Source organism: Lissotriton vulgaris, chromosome 5, assembly GCF_964263255.1.
Source record: "Lissotriton vulgaris chromosome 5, aLisVul1.2, whole genome shotgun sequence".
NCBI lineage: Eukaryota > Metazoa > Chordata > Amphibia > Caudata > Salamandridae > Lissotriton > Lissotriton vulgaris.
Window position 1 is genome coordinate 430368980 of NC_141693.1, and position 21363 is coordinate 430390342.

The 21363-nt window shown below is 45.8% G+C and overlaps 1 protein-coding gene across 2 annotated transcripts in view; it reads left to right on the forward strand.

Annotated features, from left to right (window-relative positions):
• CHUK (component of inhibitor of nuclear factor kappa B kinase complex) overlaps positions 1–21363 on the forward strand; it is a 659325-nt gene that overhangs the window by 149588 nt on the left and 488374 nt on the right. For both annotated transcript variants that reach the window (XM_086921838.1, XM_086921837.1), the window contains exon 3: positions 2740–2854. In XM_086921838.1, coding sequence (XP_086777964.1) covers positions 2740–2854 — 115 coding nt within the window. The remainder of the gene's footprint in view (positions 1–2739; positions 2855–21363) is intronic.

The window sequence follows — 21363 nt, forward strand, 5'->3', positions numbered from 1 at the left end:
AATAAATAAATAAAGAGAGTTGTGAATTCTTTATGGGATTCATGGAAGCATGACACCTAAAATGGCTTCCAGGTTTTGCAGTTCGGAGGCGGGGATTTGCGAATCCTAATAAGGATCTGTGCTACACGTTTGCTGTCCAGGCACTATGGACCCATGCCATGCTGCCCTGACCCGTTCATAGACTTTCACAAATTTGCAGAAGCTTCATGCATGAGTACCGCAAACCCAGAGCAATCTTCTCTGATTAACTTGGTGGATTTGCAGCCTGAATTTGGAACTGCAACCCTCCGAAAGGTCAGCATTTATCAGAGAAGCTTGCCCTGGATTCCCAATCTAGGGTTAGCTACCTGTGGTAGGGTTGAAGCAATCCCTGCGGCCAACACAGCTAAAGAATGTATGCAGCAGGGGTTTGAAATTAAAAGCTTGTTTTTTTTTTAATCAGTCATTCACTGCAAAAAGAATAACACAGTTAAAAACTGAGTAATGGTTCTGACTGGAATGCACAAAAACACTGAAATTCACCATTTAGGGTTACTAATGCATTCAACATATGCCACACCTCTCACTGCCAGTCATGCTCAAAATCCAAGTTTACCAACCATATGGAAATAGACAAAAGTGTTATAAATAGAACAACATGGCAGACGCCATGCTTTGATAACCATATCTGGCAAATTTCAATGGATTTGAACCAGAACTTCTTTTTTGTGGGGTTTTTCAGGAATTGTAATATTATGGTACTTTACATTTAGAAGAAAAAAAAACATTGGAATTTCAATTAAAAAAAAAATAAAGGCTAAAGGCACGTTCAATTTAGTTGAAAATGTCAGTTAAAACATACTATTTTAAATGAGCAAAACCTCTGAAATTTACCAGCTATAGTTAGTTATCTGAAGTAGGTATAACTCGTGCTCTAAAGTACGTTAACTCGCACCCACGCCATGCACAGTGTTGTCTTCAGTGATGTAATTTCAGATGTTGCAGTGATGTTATCAATGATGTCTTACGTGATGTTAAATGTAAGGTATTAAGCAGTGTATTGGGGCTCAGATTTAAAACGGACTGGAGGCTCTTTTCTTCTGAGCCGCAGATTTTTACATATGTTTTGGGCCCTGGAGGTGGGGAGGGAAATCTAGGACTCTTACTAGGCGCCTGGGGCTTATATGCTTTCTATAAGGTTTTTTTATATACTTTTTTTATTTTTTTTTTCATTTATCATAGGACAAAGGACTGATTCCCTGAGTCCTAAAATAGCTGCCACCACACATTTATTGTTGTGGTGGCAGCCCATCATGACTTTTCTTTTGATCTACCAGATCCTCTGTTCATCTGAGGCAGAAATCTGTATACATTTTGAACCTTAATTCATCAAACTTCTGAACAGATGTACGGCAAATCACAAAAAGCACCATTACTGGACTCAGGTCTAGGTTTCTGGCAAATTTGGGGTAATTCTGTTTAGTGGTTTTTGTGGTATTGCCGTTCAGTTTTCCTATGAGACATGTTTTGAACCAAGTGCCCCCCCCCCCTCCACACACACACACCTTTTTTTTGGCAGCCGCCGCTTGATGGTTTACCTTGAAACGTTTGAGAAAGTTGCTGAAGTGAATGGACTTTTGTTTTTTTGGGAACTTTTCTTGAAGATTTGCCTAATGGTGCTAAAGTTATCGGCACCAAAACGTTATATTCCTATGGAAACGTAGCCTTAACTATAACTACCTAGTGGCAGCTGCCACTGGGTAACACATAAAAATAAAAAATAAACACCCTTCTCACCTTAGAAACCCAGTTGTGTTCAAACACCCACAAGTGCTTTTAGAATGCTGGTTGTTCCTGCAGTCCCGCAGATGGGCTGGTCAGGTACCTAAGGCACTCCTTAGATCATTAGAATTGGGAAAACAGCAAGAAAGCATCTTGACTTATGTAAATTTGCCAGGTGACTCAGAGGATACCCTCTCCTATCACGCTATCTTATAAAAAGTCTAGTTCTACTTCTTAGTCTTGTCAGATATAGCTGTAAAGAGGAGTGAGAACTGTCAGCACATCGAAGGTATTTTGCTGCACAAGAGCTTGCTACTATACTTCATTGCTGGTCTGAAAGGAAAAATCTCCACACCACTGTTAAAGACCAGTGCCTTCCATTTACCTGAAGGGGAGCTGCTTTTAGCAAAAATGCTACAGGTGCTGTTCTGTTTATAGTGAGAGACACTGAAAGAGGCAGCTTCGGTGAGGTTTTAGACCTTTTTACTTATACTACTATAAGTTTAGCCTTAACCAAACTAAGACTTTTATGCTCTTGTCATGCCCATTGTTACTTTTTGTATAGAGGGATGAAGCTAAATGCTGTTCTCAATCAATAGGGTTACAAACGTGAATTTAGGGAAAAAGTACATAAATTGGGTAATGGAAGTCAAGAAGTCGGGCATCTTTGGAAGGGTTCTTTTCTAGAGTGCTCTACCACTCTATTCCTTTTGATAAGTTACACACGACCTGGAGTATCATAGACTACGGGGAATACAAGACTAAGGCTGGACACTCCAGTAAGCCAGTGGCTAGTGCATTGTCCTTGCGTATTACTGCCAGTGAAGTGACAGTCAGGCACTTGGACTTAGTAGACCAATCAGAATCTTATATGTTTGAATATGTTATCATTAGTAGGTTTAATTTAGGCTCCAAGTAGCTGGCTTAATTGCTGATCTTTAATGTCATTTTTGTCCTTCTCTTTTTTTCTGCACTTAGATTGGATCATCCAAACGTAGTTAAAGCCTGCAGCGTCCCAGAAGAGATGAACTTTTTAGTGAATGATGTCCCCCTTTTAGCCATGGAATACTGCTCTGGAGGTGACCTGCGAAAGGTGGAGTACACAACCATTTCAACAATGCACTTCTGCCATTTTAGTGAAAATAATTCCACAGTCAGTTCACTGAGATATATTCCCAACATATTCATAATCCCTGCCTGCTGATTAATGGTCTTAAATTCTAGGCATGTAGGCATAATTTTTGGCACTCTTTTTTTCAAATTGTTTACTTCACTATTGACATTTTGGTCAATTAATTGTTGCACATTTATAACATAGTTTAACATTTCACGGGGAGGGTGGGTATTTGTGTCTATGTGTCTGTCTGTCTGTCTGTCTGTCTGTCTCTCTCTCTCTCTCTCTCTCTCTCTCTCTATCTCTCTCTGTTTGTCTCTGTGTCTTTCAGTTTCTCTCTGTCTGTGTCTGTCTGTCTCTGTCTGTCTGCCTCGGTGTTTGTCTCTGTCTGTCTTTCACTACAGTTCAATGACAGGGATACCTCAAAAAACAAGTGTTTTCTGTGAAAGAGGCTGGGAGCGCAATTGGTCAAGAGAGCAAAAGAGACCAGCATTGGTAAAGCCAATCTATCTCTCTTTGAAAATGCTGAGCGAGTGATGTGATTGACATTGCCAGTGCCTGACTTGCTATGTTAAAAGTCTATAAAAGCATTTTCAGTACTTTGAAGATAGCCACCTAGTTGCATAATGTGATGTGACGATGCAACACGTCTCATCACACAATGCTTTGAAGAAACCAAGGTTCACTGGGATATAAATCTTTTTTTAACGTAACAAAAGAGTCTTCTATCATATAAAGACAGCAAAACAAAAAACTTATTTTTACCAAGACACATAATCAATGGGTTAAACATAGTAGAAATCTCTTGCAAATTAGTTATTTTATTGCATCATATGCACAGTAAATTTATCATCAAGAAAAGAGCAGACCGTGCTCATGTTATAGGAAAGTTAATCGGTGATAGCTGTATGTATGTGTAGCCTATACTGCTCATCCTGCAGTAGCCATGGCGAAAGCCGCCAGCGAAATGGGGAGCGCTTACGGTCAAGGCACAGATGTAGCGACACAGGCGATTGGTCAGACAGGCCCCGGCAGACAATAATCTTTGAGTGTGGGGTGCCGATATAAATATGTAGTCTAGGTGGGAGAAGGACTCATGTACTCCAGAAAAGTATGTGTATTCGTGTTCTGTAGGGTGTAGTGTCCTCCAGGAGTCAACCTACCCCATCGTCCAGGACAATAGTTTCGACTCGCGCATAGCTATTGATTGCCCCGCGCTGCGCCATCTATCTCCCACTGGATAGAATACATCATTCCAGTCTCCTCCCGCTATCGTCAGTCCAAACCGTTGTCAAACACTCTACAAGGTTCCAGGCTAGGGGGGAGGGGTGTATACACTGCCGAGAATGAGGGGCTTACCATATAGATCTCCAGCAATTACGATGAATCTGCCCTGCGGGTTAGACCACGTCTTGTTGAAAACATATGGAACGCTGCTGTGAATGAGGATCCCTACACCGCAGAAACCCCTAGTGAACCCTGAGTGAAAGGTTTGGGCAAATCCGAATCATGCCAAACATGGTGTCTTAGTACCCAGTAGATGAGTTTCTTGTTGAGGCAGGACTTCCGCCCTATAGCGTTTAGCCTGTCTGAGTACAGCCCCCGCTTGATCTTGTCGAGCAGACTGCGGACATTCCAGCTAAGGATCCGGAGCTCACGCCTTCCGGAGCCCATTATGGTGGATGACATGTTTGGTAGTGGGACACATGGACAGGTGCAAATACCTGGGTGACCTGGTCAACCCGGGAGCTATGTATGTAGTGACTAGTTGTGGCACTAGAAACAAACAAGAAATTCCCATTAACTCCCCAGCCCTCCCCAATACCTCATAAACATTGAAGTATCTATCGCAGCATGGTATACCTCCCACCCCCAACGGGGGGGGTAGAATCAGCATTCAGCCAATGGATCCCCAGTGGAAGTCCCCTGCACATGAAAGCGTCTAACAGCAAGGGACTATATATACAATAGTAGCCCAAGTGTTCCTGGTGTATGAATTGTTAGATATCTATGTAGATCCCTGCGGAGTAATGATTAGGAAGCTGCGTGTTCCGGCTGGTGTCCGCCAAGCGCCTTCAGGATTTGCTGCAGGTTTTGGATCTCTTCTTGGAGTGCGATCAGTAGCGCTGCTTATCTGTGGCCCTCTGGGATACTCGTCCGGGCTCCCTGCACCCCCCCCCCCCCCCCCCCCCCCCTCCCCAGATGCGGAGTCTGAATTGAATCTGGGTGTAGGAAGGGGCGTAGGTTTCACAACTTCATCCGTCCAGTGAAATAATTTCCTCCGGCGTCTCAAAAAAGTGTGTCCGTGATTGGTAGGACATCCTCAGACAGCCTGGAAACCAGCTTTATTTAATCTGGGAAAATCATAGTGTGTTGAGAAGCAAATGTGAGGGTTGCTTTTAGCCTGGCTTGCTGTAGGAGAACGTCTCTGTCTTTATAATTAAGAAGTCTCGCTATTATTGACCTGGGGCGTGCACCAAGTGGTGGCTTCTGCAGCAGCGCCCAATGTGCACGCTCAGTTATAAAGCATGGGGATAATGTCCTGGGTGGAAGCCATTCTGTAAGCCATTTGACGTGGAAGTCCTCCACACTGCCACCCTTCCAAATCTCAGGGAAAATGGAGATTGTTCCTACGAGCACGCCCCTCTGCATCTTCCACGCACGTCGCTACGTTTTTCTGGGGGGTGTTCACTGTGTCCTCCACTGTTGAGATCCTAGTTTCTGACTCAGCAATACCCTGCACTGCAGATCTTAGCCTTGATCATCTCCCAGAAATGTGTGATCGCTGCGAGCAACGCAGCATTATCCGGCATGGCCACCGCCTGGTCTACCTAAACGGGCATCGGGGCTAACGTGCCCGTGTATTTATCCATGGTGCTTTACTTAGAGGACCTAGTAGGCGGTTTATCTTTAGCCATTCTATATGTATGCAGAGGAGAAGGTGGTCTGGGTGTGAATCAAACGCACTCCAGCACCCCACAAACAATCGCTGCAGATCAATACCTTCGGTTTGGTCAGTTCAGCAGGGCGGCCGGGGAGGGTACCACACCGAACTTAGTCCGACTGCTTCTTTGAGCACTACCACACCAAACTTAGTCCGACGGCTTCTGTGAGCACCCCCCAACCCCCCTAGCGGGCTCTAACACACATCCCCAAGCACACAGCATCCCAGCAAGCAGATTGTGCAAAACAGCCACAGATTATCTCCTGGTATCCTTGGGAAGGTGCAGCCAACCAGGAGTCTAAACTTCAACCCCCATGTGGGATCTCCAATGCCAGGCAAAGCACTGAGCCTTAGTTTCACAGCCCCCCTCAAACCTCTGTGGTAGTGCCGAAAAGGAGACAGGAGGGGAGAAAAAAGTGACATACTTCTGCCCCCGGCCCTCACTCGGAGCCCAACCAAGATTTACCGCAATCTGCGTGGGCCGGCCAGGTCCTTCCAATCTGGACTACAGCTCCAAATGTTGAGTAGGGCTCCTCCTGAACCCCGTAGATCATGAAAGGCACAAGGCTGGGGTGCCGTGGCCTACCCGGCCGCCGAGACCTAATGGGGCAGCACGGCACAGGGCCTCCTCACTGCTATGCGGCAGACAGGAGGAAACGCCCCCGTCACAATGCAGGCCCCAGGGCAGCTCGACTCTACTAGCACCCCAGCCCAAAACTGCCACCGAAACCTCTGCAAGGCCGCCATGGGAGGCCGCGGCCCAGCAGCACCACACAGCAGGGAATCACCTTGCCTGGGGGGTGCAGAGTGCAGCACTGACCCCTGCACTATCCCCTGGGCTTCCCACGCCTTGGCCACCCATAGCGCAGGCCTGGGGGACATCGGGACTGCCGCCCACCTCACAGCAGGGCCCAGGATGGCCGAGCAGGCCCACGTCCACATTGTGGCCCGACCCGGCCTGCCGAGTATTTGACAAAGTATGAATGCAGGCCACTGTCCTGCACCCCCAGACGCCACCATGGACAGCCTCACCTCTGGGGACACAGGTGACCACCGTAGCCTTCCATAGGGCGGGTGTCCTGGTCTGCCGCTAGCACGTCTCACACAGTGGTGTGTCCTCTCTGCTACGCCGGAGCTGTACAGATCTTAGCTGCACAACCGCCGCCGGCTGTGTGTCTCACACCTGTAGGAGCCCTCGAAAGGCAGCAGTGGGGCATCCCAGAGTGCCTCTGAGTCTTTGATGGGTGAAGGACGGGCAGATGGAGCAGGATTAGTGAAGGATTTTGAATGGGCTATGGGAGCCTCGCTAAGACGCGTCCGCCATGTTGGACCGCCAAGCCCCGTAAATAGCAAGTTCTGACACATAATCATCCTCCATTTAGTGTATTTATATATTTTAATGTGTTGGAGACCATAGGTATTCCAAAACTAAGTGAAACTTCAGTTTAATATGGACTCTGGGGTGTCCAGTATTCCCAACATTGTGTCCTAAGTAGATTCTCAATTACCTCAAGGATAGACTCGAGGGATTTTGCAATATAGTCACTCTTCTAGAGTGGGTAATATTTCCTTTTCTGGGTCAAATTCTGTCTAATATATGGGTTTGAGGATATCTTTTGTGTCTTTCAAGTATGAGGTAATTTCCCTTAATAGAGGGTGTAGGAAGAAGTCACAAAACTGTAATAGTGGCTCTAATGCTGACCCTTATCCCTAAAAATGTTTGAGTATGAGGGACCGTTCTTCCTACAGGTATATGGAACTTCCTTGCGTAGCACATGTACTCAGAGCCTGGAGAATATCTATGTGTATAATTTTGAATCCAAATTCATCTTTCATGATTCACCTCCCACCAGACACATGAGATCTTATGGAAGGGGTACATAGATGACATCCTCCTTGGAAGGAGGTGAAGACTTTCACTGACTGGCTAAATGTGCTAGATTATTTATTTAGAGTTTTATAGAGCGCAAACTTGACCCATTCCACGGATAACACATTGTTTACAAGTGTGAGATAGACAATAAACATAAATAGGGATAAAAGGAAGTGCCTACACTGAGGAGTAACTGGGAATATACCATATTCACAGCAGCGAACATATGAGCATTATGAAGATATATCCAGCAATTACTTTTGAGGGAGTAACCGGTCAGTCCAAAGAAAATAGCAGTGCAGAATCTAGCAGAAAACATAAAGCAGTGCCGCTGAGCCGTGTGCGCAATGAATGAGATTTATGAGAGGAACTTGCCCATTAGGAAGGTTTTAGCTTCCTTTTAAAACATTGATAGACAAGGTATTCTTCTGTGGTATCGGGTTCTTCAGGCCTACATACTCCGCAGAATACCCTCTACACCATAAGAACTGCTGGCACGGAAACTAGAAAATGTAAAAGACAAGTTTATTAAGACCCCATGGGGTGGTGGTACATTCCTACAGCACCCTTCGGTAATGCAAGAAGTATCACACCGAACATCGGTGTAAGTCCTTCTTTTATACAATTTTACAGACATTAAAAGGTAGGCGGTACATGGTTACAGAGTTTTAGGTACATATATGGTCATTTTTGGAACACAGCCAACTCATGGGAGGGGTTACAACACCACTGGTCAGTTTGGCGAAACATTCCTAAGTGATGACTGGTCAATCGGAACTGCGCATGTGCGGGCTTGACCGTTACTAAAAATAGCCTGTTGCTGGGCAAACTCAAGTGGTCAGTGGTACGGACAAAGGACTAAAGGGCGCGCTGACCACGAGGCGACTCATTCTCTAAAATGGCCGCCGTAACATACAAAATGGCGTTTACAACTAAGGCCAAGATAAGGAAAATAACGTGTAGCAAAGCTTAACGCTAACCCAGTCATTGTCAAATTACGACAGACGACCCTTTTAGCGTTTAGCTTAAGCTACCTCATAATGGACATAATCGGGATACTCATCTTCTATATCAATGGACATAATCTGAGCCACTTCTTTATGAAGCATTAATTCATTTTGGGCAAAAGCTCGTCTAGATGGAATACAAGCTGATAAACACATAGAACATAATGCAGGGCCACATTGTATACATAAACATAAGAAGAATAATATCCCAATTATTATACATAAGATCGTCAGTAGCTTCCAGCCCCATGTGCTAAGCATTGACCAGAACCACCCCGAAAAGGTCCATGTACCATTGTCCGGATGTATCTCAGCAGCAATTTTATGTAATTTGGATATGGCATCATATACAGATGGTGAATTGTCTGGCACGTAACACAGCAACTACTTCCGATAATACGGCATGCCCCCCCTCGATCGGCTAGAACTACATCTAGAACCATCTGGTTCTGAAGCGTTACAATTCTAGAGATCTGAAGCTCCTCAGTTATATTCCCCAATGCAAAAGCAGTATCATTGGCAACAGCTTCAACAACACGAGTTAGTCGTCGTATTTTCCGACTGTTCAGAGCAGCTCCCACAAAAGAAAACAAACCCAAATTGAAATCTACATATTGTTGCAGTGCGGTATCTGTCTGATCTATGTCGTCAAGGACTACTGCTCTTTTAACTCTGTTCAATACAAAATCATGATACAAAACATAATCATTATGATACATGGGCGGAGCAATGAATACAGGGGGCAATACAAAAGAGATGTAACATGTGCCTAACCATCCTAAAGGGAGACGATGATAGCCTTTCTATATTACGTATACAGAGATCGGCTTTCGTATCAATGACATTAATAACATGAGAATTGGACATGTTAACATTTCGTTGATTGCTGTAGACTCGTGGTGCAGATACATTGTCGGGGCGGTACTCTTCCCATTCGAACTTAGTACCTTCAGCTTGTGGATAGCCGTCTCGATCATTGAAACAAATCTTATTTAAACGGAAAAGCAGTCCCCCTTTTGTTGGCCAGCGCAAATTGAACAGGAGAGTATACCAGGCATTGCAAGACCCATTGTGAGAAAACGGGAGTGGGATAAGCGGTGTGCCTCCTTTCTTCTGATGTCCAGGCAACATCCCACTTACCCAACAGTTAGAAGTGTTCGTCATATTGTGGGTGTGATGCAAAATTTGAATGAAGCTATTGTTCAAGTAGGTCTGTCGGTGCCGTTCTTCATGATATGGTAGGGTGAAATGAAAATGTTCAGATGGATCCGGGGTAGTCGGCAGCAAATGTTCTCGCACAGGTACCACAAGTTCTACTACCCAGGCTATCACAGCTATTACCACAATTGTCAACACAAATAATACAGCACCAAGGATTCTTTTGTCTCGTGCTGCAGAAGACGCCATAGTTCAAAAGTTCACAATGTCTCAAATGTACAACTAAAAAATAAAAATGTGAGTGCTGAGCTCCGAGGTAGCCGTTGTTTTCTTCTCCGGGGTCAAGACGGGTGTCGCTACTCTTGGCAGAACTGATCCCCCCCCCTTGAGATTCCCGGCTTCCGTTTCACAAACCCCAGAGTGGTAACTCAACCAGTCTCGCACCCAAAAAAAAAAAAAATCTTCTTATCGTGGTCGCAGATTGTATCTTTGTCGTCCAGAAACAGTGTGGTCTGGGAAGGCTCCCTCCGATTCGGCAGACGTTACAGCTGGGCTCTTCTCCTCGTCCAAGATGTCTCTGTAGTCAGACAGCACAGTAGGATTCACCAGGTCCGGAGAGACACGGCGGCAGTGAGTAGAGTGCACCCACCGCTTCCTGTTGGTAACTCGCACAGCCGTTCGAGTTGCGAGCAATACCTGCTCGGGGCCACGCCACCTCGGTTCCAAGCTGTTCGTTCTCTCAAACGAGCGGACCATAACATAGTCACCAGGACGAAGATTGTGAGCCTCTCCAATGGAGTTGTCAGGGAGCGCTTCTCGAACCTGTTGATGAATAGAAAGTAAATCATTTGTTAATCGTGCCAAATAATCGTTCATCATTATACAAGGCACATCATGTAACAATCGAGGCTTAGGAACTCCCCATATGTTCATCGGCCTTCCAAACACCACTTCATAAGGCGTGAGGCCAGTTCGAGAATGGGGCACTGATCTAATAGAGAGTAATGCTAACGGCAAGGCATCCGGCCACTTCAAAGACGTGGATGCCACAATCTTAGCCAACTTTAGTTTCAAAGTAGCACTGTACCGTTCAACAAGACCTGCTGACTGAGGATGGAACACAGCATGAAACTTCTGCTGGATCCCCAATCCCTTCAACACATACTCCACAATTTTCCCAACAAAATGGGGACCATTGTCGCTCCACAAAAATTTGCAAACGCCGTACCGAGGGAAGTACTCTTTGATCAAAACCTTAGCCGTTGTCATCGCTGTATTATCCTTCGTGGGGAAAGCTTCAACCCATTTGCTAAAAGCACACACCACCACTAAGACATACTTAAGGTTATTGCAACGCTCAAGCTGAATGTAATCCATTTGCAGTACTTCAAACGGCGCAGTAGGTGGAACGAACCCTCCTTTCGGAGTATGCGTCCCTTTTGCAGGATTGTGCTGTAAACATATCAAACAGGTCTGCACTTCTCTCTTGGCCGTGTTGGCAATCTCAGAATGCTCCCAAACTCGCGTTAGCAATCGAGTGATTGCAAGAGCGCCAACATGTGCCAACCCATGTGTCATCTGGACCATCGCTTGCAAGTAAGCTGCAGGCAATTTCCATCGTTCCATATCTTTGCTCCTCCAACAACCCTCATCATCCAGTACTCCCTCTTCTGCCCAAGTTGCAAGTTCTGCTTCAGTCGCTGATTTTTGAATATCTAATATCTCCGCTCTAGCATCATGCCATCGCTCGGCCTGCGACTTCACTACATACATTGGGGAGTTAATTCGTGACATAGCCGTTTGTCTTGCTGTACTGTCTGCAAAAGCATTACCGTGTCCCACTTTGTCAGTGACCTTTTTATGTGCACTGCATTTGATTATCGCCACTTTCTTTGGACAAAGTAATGCATTTAGGAGATCACGCACTAGCTCTCCGTGCATAATGTGTACTCCATGCGAAGTCAAAAACCCACGCTCTCTCCAGAGTAGGCCGAAGTCATGCGCTACTCCGAAGGCGTACCGGCTGTCTGTGTAGATGTTCACACATAAGCCAGCACTCAATTCGCAGGCTCTTGTCAAAGCTATCAGCTCCGCTGCTTGGGCCGATTTCTGTGGTATTCGTGCTGTTTCTACCACCGTCTTAAGTGTCGTGATCGCATATGCTACAGAAGTTGTGCCATCTGGCAGCCTCAAACACGATCCATCAACCCACAGTTCCCCATCCACATCTGGAAGTGGCGTATCCTGTAAGTCGACACGACCCTTTGTTTGTTCTTCGGTCAGGAAAACACAATCATGGTGTTCTTCCTCCTGGCCCTCAGCAACCGGATACGGCAATAAAGTGGCAGGGTTCAGGGTAGCGCATCTTTTTAGTGTGATATGTGGCGCCAGAAGTGTAAGCTCATATCCTGTCAAACGTGCGCTTGTAAGATACTGTGTTTTCGTTTCATTTAGCAGGGCGTCAACTGCATGGGGAACTAGCACCAACAGTTTGTGCGACAAAACTATTCCCTCACTCTGCCGTATAGCTACTGCGGTTGCTGCGACTGCTCGGAAACACCCAGGTAACCCTCATGCTACAGGATCAAGGATGGCTGAAAAGTACGCACATGGTCTCTGCTTATCCCCGTGTGTCTGCACTAACACTGATAATGCGCACCCATCGTTCTCGTGCACGTACAACGTGAAAATCTTTGTGTAGTCTGGTGTACCTAACACGGGTGCAGAGCAAAGGGCCTGTCTCAGTTGTTCAAAAGCATTTTGACATTCATCTGTCCATTCAAGGGGCATTGGTGTCGTTTTGGACAGTAACGCTAACAAAGGTTTTATAATGTGCGAAAACCCCATTATCCACTGTCTACAAAAGGACGTTAGTCCTATGAAGGCACGTACATCTCTCTGAGTGCGGGGGACTGGTGTATCTAAAATCGCTTGAATTCGATCAGATGTTAATGCACGTCCCTCCTTAGACAAAAGATGACCGAGGTAGGTCACCTTTGGTCTACAGTATTGCAATTTCTTCCTAGAAACTTTGTGATTATTCTGAGCCAAAAAGGAGAGCAAAGCAAGAGTACTCTCCTCACATTGTGCATAGGTGTCTGCTGCCAATAAGAGGTCGTCAACATATTGAATAAGAGCCACTCCAGATCGCAATTCAAATGAATCGAGCTGTCTTTTTAAAGCCTGGCTATAAATGCTAGGGCTTTCCGTGTAACCTTGGGGAACACGACAAAATCTATAAGATTTATTATTTAACGTGAAGCCAAATGGGTATCTGCTGTCGGGATGGATGGGAATGGAGAAGAACGCATTTTTAAGGTCAATAACAGAGAAAGTCGTGGCAGTGGGGGGGACCAAAGTAAATAAGGTGGTGATGTCAGACACCACCGGGTACTGGGGAATGACAATTTTGTTTATTTCTCTCAAATCAATAATAAATCGATAGACTTTGTCGTCAGTGTCTTTCTTAAGGATCGGAAGAATAGGGCTGTTACAGGCATTGTAAGGAACTTCCTCCACTACTCCTGCAATAATCAAATCCTGAACAATGAGCGTCAGGGCAATTTCACCTTCTCTGGATATCTTGTACTGCGGTACACGTGGCAAAGATACTCCCTCCTTGACAGTAATTCAAATAGGCGGAATAAGCATCTGTCCCACATCCGTGTCTGATGTTGCCCATAACGTGTGTGGGAGAGAGGCTAACGCTTCAATTTCTTGCATAGTACACAGTCTGTCTGCATCTGGATAATTGTCATTCAAAATAACCCGCACTCCTTCAGGAGCGCAGCGTATCGTTGCTCGAAAATATTTAAGCAAATCTATGCCCATAATATTGTCTGGAGTATGAGGTGACAACAAAAATGGACAAAAGCCAAAAAATGTATCAATGCAAAATGCAAGAGGTCGTGATAATGGGCTTGGAGAGGGTGTGCCATCGAACCCTATACATGTTATAGTTTCGCCAGACAGGGGAGCCCTTGGAACCAAGTTTTTAGACAAAGCACTACGAGTAGCTCCTGTGTCAACTAAAAACTGATCAGTAGAACCCAAAACGCCCGCTGATACATATGGACCTCTTTGATCTACTGGCACTTCAACCGATTCCACACCCCATCCTACGCAATCCTATGCATGCACATAATCCTGACTCTCCACGTTCTCACCCTCCGATATCTGATACTGATTTCGCCGATCAAAAGTGTTTAGTTCGTCCTGACCACGACCCCTCGCCTCAAACCTACCACGATCACCTCCACCACCTCTCGCTCCCGAATAACTATTCCGTGACCTTCCACCACCTCGACCACGCTGACTACGTTGCTCACGGAGTGCCGGACAGTCTTCAGCCCAATGTCCAAACTCTTTACAATATGCGCATTGGTCCTCAGCAATATCGGTACGACCATACGACGCATTACCCCCTCCTCGCCTGCCTCTGTCATTACCTCTAGGTTGCGCCCCGCGATCCTGTGCCAACATCACCTTCGTCTTCAACTCCTTCGCCTTCTTATCAACACTTTCTTTAGCCTCTAATTCCTGCCGCTCATAATACTGAGCCATAGTTAACAAAGACGCAGGGGTCGCCGTGGTCCAGGAACTTTCACTAGTTTTCAACCGCTTTGCAATCTCCGGTAGGAGATTAGCCACATACTTGTCAACGAACAGATGCCTACCCGTATCATCTGTCAACAATTGTCCACTGTAATCATGAAACGCTTCTTCGAAACGTGTGAAGAAGTCAGATACCGACTCATCTTGCGTCTGTTTGCACAATGCTAGCATAGTCCAATCAATCTTTTTAGGGGGAACAAGCGTTTTCAATTTATTCAAAATAGCTGTTGGAAGATCTAAAATCAACTGACAAGGTTTGCATGCAGGCTCCCTGTCTAAATCAGCTTGGCTTATATCTTTCCAAGTTGCTCCGAACATTGTTTGATCATCGAACTTACGAATCGCTCTCCACATATCAGGGGGGAGTATTAACCCAAAGAAAAGATCTATATCAACGAGCGTCATAACACAAGAAGAAATAGCCCCCTCCACTCCTTCATAGAAAGCTGCCAGATTTTTACGGGGATCAGGCAAAGCATTTTTCAATGCCATAACATCCGCTCTATTCCAAGGCGTATACACCCAATTATATATGAAATACCCTTTTGCATCCCCAGACAATTTATCATCACTGGTACCTTGCCCTTTAGGGGGAACATACAAAGGTGCAGCTTCACGCATAGGCATAACATGCACTTTAGAACTCTTATCTGCTCCAAAGATAGAACACTCTTTGGTAACCTCCGTCGACCCCGGCAAAGACTTCTCTGCTGCTTTCCGTGCTTCCCGCAATCTGGGCGCCTCATCCCGTAGTTGGACCAATCGTAGGAAAAAGGCATCCGCATCTGCAATATCAAATAGACCTTTACGCATATGCTCATGATGAACTGATATATCCTTAGATTCTAATTCCTCTGAATTCTTACGAAATCGGTCAACAACTTCATCTGCAAAAGTACTTAAAAAACACATCTGCTCTCGTTCTGACCACTTATTCCGTTCAGCATTAAGTTCTGACATAGTGATTTTATTCATATTCAGTTTCCTAGCGAAACTGCGTAATTCCGCGGCTCTATTAGCAGTTAACCTTGTATCCGTACTATCTCGTTCTTCATCACCAAAGTCCTCGTCCGGAGCCGTAGGCTGAACATACGGAGGCGGAGACCGATCTAACAATGAAAAATCATCAACTTCATTAGTAAGGATAGGATAAAGCGGACGGCGAATAGGAAATTGACCGGTCGTTTGCAAATTACGTTCCCGTGCCTCCCTCTCTTTCTTCTCCTGCAACTCCTTCTCCTCCAGCTGTAAAGCTTTATCTCGAGCAGCCTTGCGCTGCTCTTTTTCCGCCAAGGCAATCTCACGCTTCATACGCTCACGCACTGCTTTCTCAAACATTCGCACACAATCAAACATATCCTGTCTAGACCTGCGTTGAAACAAACATTGCTCCACAAACTGAACCTTTCGTAAATCAAACGACCCATGTAGTGGCCATTGCAACTCGGGATCAGACTTGGTGTATTTATTCCATAATTTACTGTACAATATAGGGGGAAGGCCTAATTTGATGTACATTTCACGGTTAGGGGTCCCCTCTGGGGGAGCCGGTTGAGATTCATTTAATCTGTATGTGGTACCATTCCCAAGACAGCACATCCCGCGGAGTGTGCTTAAAACAGGCATGTTCAAAAAGTACCACGAAAACGTGATACTGTAAAAATGGCACTTACTATTCTTCACACAAATGTGCCGCTCAAAATACAAACAAAGTTAGAGAAACATCTCTACATGCCTGCCTATGTGAAGTGCACTACACATATATGTTCAAATTCACAAACTCAAATGTTAGCTAACTCAAATCATAGTCATATTCATAGAACCACAGTAAGCGTCCGCAGACTACCTTACCAATCACAATTCTTACCCAAATCTCAAATATCCAGGTTCCAACTGCCAAGGTCTTTGATCAAATCAGCCAAACAGGCACTGTACAGCAACGCAGACGAGCAGGATCTCAGTCGGGGACCGGCGCCACCTGGAAGGTCAGATCAGAAGGAAGGGAAGAAAACACCGTGGGTGCCAAGACTCGGTCACTCAGTGGCAGCGTACGCGTCCATGGCGAGTTTCCAATCCTTCGTCACGACCTCTCCTTCGGGCATCCGAGTCGCCGATGAGTCCCTTCGGGGTCGCCAATTTGTGGTATCGGGTTCTCCAGGCCTACATACTCCGCAGAATACCCTCTACACCATAAGAACTGTTGGCACGGAAACTAGAAAATGTAAAAGACAAGTTTATTAAGACCCCATGGGGTGGTGGTACATTCCTACAGCACCCTTCGGTAATGCAAGAAGTATCACACCGAACATCGGTGTAAGTCCTTCTTTTATACAGTTTTACAGACATTAAAAGGTAGGCGGTACATGGTTACAGAGTTTTAGGTACATATATGGTCATTTTTGGAACACAGCCAACTCATGGGAGGGGTTACAACACCACTGGTCAGTTTGGCGAAACATTCCTAAGTGATGACTGGTCAATCGGAACTGCGCATGTGCGGGCTTGACCTTTACTAAAAATAGCCTGTTGCTGGGCAAACTCAAGTGGTCAGTGGTACGGACAAAGGACTAAAGGGCACGCTGACCACGAGGCGACTCATTCTCTAAAATGGCCGCCGTAACATACAAAATGGCGTTTACAACTAAGGCCAAGATAAGGAAAATAACGTGTAGCAAAGCTTAACGCTAACCCAGTCATTGTCAAATTACGACACTTCTGCTGAAAGACAGCAGCGAGTTCCAGATTCTAGGTCCAGTCCCAGAGAAGGCACGATTGTAAGTTGTTTTTTTTTTTCCCTTTCGGAAGCGGGTGGCTGGAGCGCAAAGACTCTGGCGGACTTGGAGTTTCTGGCTCCTCCCTAAACCATGATTTTATGGGCGAGATATGCAGGGGATTTCGCATGTAGCACTTTGTGCGTGATACATGGCAGTTTGAGTTGGATTCTTGCTTCAAGAGGAAGCCAGTTCAGCGCCTTCAGGTGCGGTGAGATGTGGTCGAATTGTTTAGAGCCAGTGAGGAATCTAGCAGTGGCGTTAAGGCAAGCTTTTAGGGGGGCACTGGAGATCTTGGGTAGGCCAGAGAGGATTGAGCATCTGTTGAACTGCCATTTTTAGTCTGAAGCATCAAGGAAAGGTTTTAGTTTACTTGTGTAGCTCAGTTGAAACCTGGCAGTTTTGGCCTTTTTAGTTGATGTAGTCTCTCATTTTTCAGGTTGCTTTCCGGGGTTATACCAAGAGATTTGGCAGATTCCACTATGGTTTGTGTGCAGTTCAGTGCTGTGATCGACTTAGTCCATTCCAGAATGTCAGTGGTACTTTTAGGGGTCCATTCCAGAATGTCAGTGGTACTTTTAGGGGGAGATTAGAATGAACTCAGTTTTTTGTGTATTTAGTTTGAGCTGGTTGCTGGCGCGCCATTGAACAGTCTGCATTAGAGCCTCATTTAAATAGTTGATCTCCTGTAGTGATGAGATTTTGATGTAGGTCTGAATATCATCGGCATACATGTTTTGAAGGAGTTGTTGATGTACATAGTATTTCGGCCAACGGTTCGAGGTAGAGATTGAAGAGGGTTGGGGAAAGAGTTGAGCCTTAGGGGACTCCGATTGTTATCGGGGAAGGAGCAGATAGATTACTGGTGACTAAGACCCTCTGCGACGGGTCCTGAGGAAGGATCCAAACCATTCAAAAACGGTTCCCCCTATTCCCATCCTGTGTTCAATGTCTTCAAATAGTTTCTCGTGGTTGACTATGTCAAATACCGATGATAACTCCAGTAGAATTAGGAGACATGTTTTGCCTTGGTCAAGGGCTTGAAGAGCATTGTCTAAAATATGGAGAATAGTACTTTCCTTGCTATGCCCAGGCCTGACTTCAGATTGGAATTCATCTAACAGGTTCAAATTGGCTATGAGTTGGCTCAGTTGAAGTTGCCCACATTTCTCCAAGGCACTTGGTTTTGGGGAGTTGCCGGGAGATATTGAGAAGAGAGATAGGACCGGGCAGGAGGAGGTCGGATGATGGTAGGGGAGTTAGGTTTGTTTCCATGGGAGTACATTTTGGCTGTAAAGGAGGAGGAGAATTCCTCACAAGATATTAGGGATTTTGGAGTTTCTTTGGAGGTTTTAGCCAGTTTGTTTGATTGGTGTTTGACCATTTCAAAGAGATTACGAGGTCTGTTCTTAGCACTTTTCAGATCCGATCTAAAAAACTCTTTTTGGATTTGAGGATGATCCTGTTGTATGCATTTCTGGATTGTCAAAGAAGTTTTAGTTGGGAGGCAGAGGGGTGCTGTCTCGAGTTTCTTTCTGTTATCTGGAGAGTTCTCATTTCATTGTTGAAGGATACGTTGAACTATGGGTTTTCGTCTTTGATTTGGGATCTTTTTTTGCTTTAGCGGGGCAAGATCATTAATTATGTCAGACATAGTCAAGTTGTAGTGCTCTGTAAGGCCGTTGACTTTTGATAGATTTGGAGGTGGGTGGAGGTCATTCTCGCAACATGCAGCCAGCTTCTCGAAGTCTAGGCTCTTTGTGTCTCTGTGCCAGAGTTTCGGTTCATAGGTTGCGCTGGCCTTGTCTTGTGGATGCCAGACATTAGGAAGGTAATAGTGTGGTGGTCTGACCAGTTGCAAGGATCTATTGAGTTAAGCCTGACCGCTGATGAATTAGCAGTGATCCAATCCAGCCTGGAACCTTTTGTGTGAGTTGGCAATGTGCAGGCTTGAGTAAGTGATTGGTCAGCAAGGAAGTCTTTCAGGGGGTTGATCTGAGGGTCAATGAGGTAATTCCAGTGCAGATTAAAGTTGCAGAGGAAAATATCATTGGTTTGGGGAGAAACCTTAGCTGTAATGATTTCCATGAGGTGGTCAATGAATGTGTCGTTCTTGCCTGGGGGGTGGTAGAAGATGTGCAGTTTGCACAACTGGGTAGCGTTGTTACAAATGGAGAGTGCAAGATATTTGCAGGAATCAGTGGGGTCGGCGTGACATTCTGTAACGAGGAGGTCCGAGCAGTAGATGCACTCAATTCCTCCCCTTTTTTTTATTTGCCTGTCAAGCTTTATGCTATTATAGTTGGAGGGGACTAATAGATATAGATAAGGTGACGATTATTTGTTGATCCATGATTCGGTTAGGATTGCTATGTCATTTTTTTGGATCAAGTTGAGTGGGGGATGTCGTAGGCATGCTTGGCTGCTGTTCAGCAGTTAAGTAGGAGGCCAGAGAGTGGAGGGTCGGGGCTTGTGTTGTGAGTTAGGGACGATAAGGGTACTTGTGCTAAGTTGTTACTGTTTTGTCCTCTGTTACTAAGAGTTGATCATCTATTAGTGTTGATTGAGACCGTATGAATTAAGTGTTCATCTTTATTGTCTAGCGGACTGGGGGCGTCAAGAGAAATTTTATAGGATAAGAGGAGAGCTAGCGTTTCGTCTTCCGAGAGGTAGTTGGGATGCCCGGAGGGCGAAGGTGTCTATTGGCCAGCGGCATGGGTTGGAGGCGGGGCTTGGTGAGTGAGTGAGGGAAGAACTGAGTTCTGGGAGAGCTTCATATTCGAGATAGAGTATCCAGTGAGGTGAATGATTCTCTTCAATTCGAGAGTGGAGTTATGGATGCTCTGAGTTACCTTGGCTGCTCAGAGGCTCAGTTTCCAGGTCCGTTAGTGAAGGTTGTGCTTGCGGAAAGGGGACCAGTGGGTGAGGACTAGTTATTCTGATTTGGACAGCGAGCCTTGTAGTAGAGCTCGACCACCCTGAGGCTAGGTTTGTGAGAGGAGGAGTGCCCGAAGGGCTAAGCGTGCTCAGAAGGGTGGACACAGGGCTATTGGGACGCGTGTCCGGTAAGCTGTGAATGACTTGTGTGTTGGTCACTAAGAGTTTAGGAGATGAGCGAGGATTGGAAGAGGGGGGGTGGTGGTGTTGCATTATTGTGTGATGGTGATGGTGGTGGTTGGGGGGGGGGAGTAGAGGGAAGTTCTCTAACAGATTTAGGGGCGATGCAGCCCATAGAGTCATTTTGAGTGGAGAACACATTGGGGAGAGTCGAGCTAGCATGACCCTTATGAGAGAGTGAAGGGGTGCATGGGGGATTAGCTGCAGCTTTGCTAGACATAAATGGGAGGCTCTTGCCCTTGTCCTTAGTGCTGTAGCAATAGGAGCTATGACGAGACTCATATGGCGATACATAGAGCGATAGAAGTCATGTACTTGCTTTTTAAGGATGGTGAAGAAGTCAGTGAATTTATTGAGGTCTTTGTCTGGCGCTTGGATCACAACGGTGCTGTTCATATATAAGGTAATGGTAATGTCAGCTCCAATATTTTGGGAGGGCACGATTGTGAGTTTTGCGCTGTACGGAATGTTTCTGGATTCATATACGCTACGCTAGTTTGATACGGCTGCACACCATAGTGCTGTTTTTCTTGAGTAGAAAATAAGGTCATTGGTAATGGTGCTCTTGTTGGCGTTGAAGTACAGGGTGGAGATCAGAGTCTCAGGGTTTCTTCTCAAGAGGGTATGTTTGGAGGTTTTAGCAGCGGTCCTGGAGAGGTTAGGAGGGTAAACGATGGTGTAAGAGTTACCCCCTTTTGCATTCAGGCCAGAGCCTGCCATACTGGAGAGAGAAGGGGATCTAGATGAAGCCAAGAGGACGAAGTGGTAGGCTGCAGGAGTGGTTCAAGCGTAAATTCAGGGAGATGATCCGGAGCACAATTTGAGGTGGCCGCTGAGTTGCAGGGCGTCAGGAAGTGGAGGCACTGCTGGACTTTGAGCCCGGGCGGCATGGGCACTACCGGTTCAAGGTAGTGGCAAAAGAGACAAATTCTGGGTGCAAGCAAAACAGAAAGGCGGCTCCCCAGGTGGCGGTCCCCGTGCTGTGGCTAACCAGGGAGGAAGTC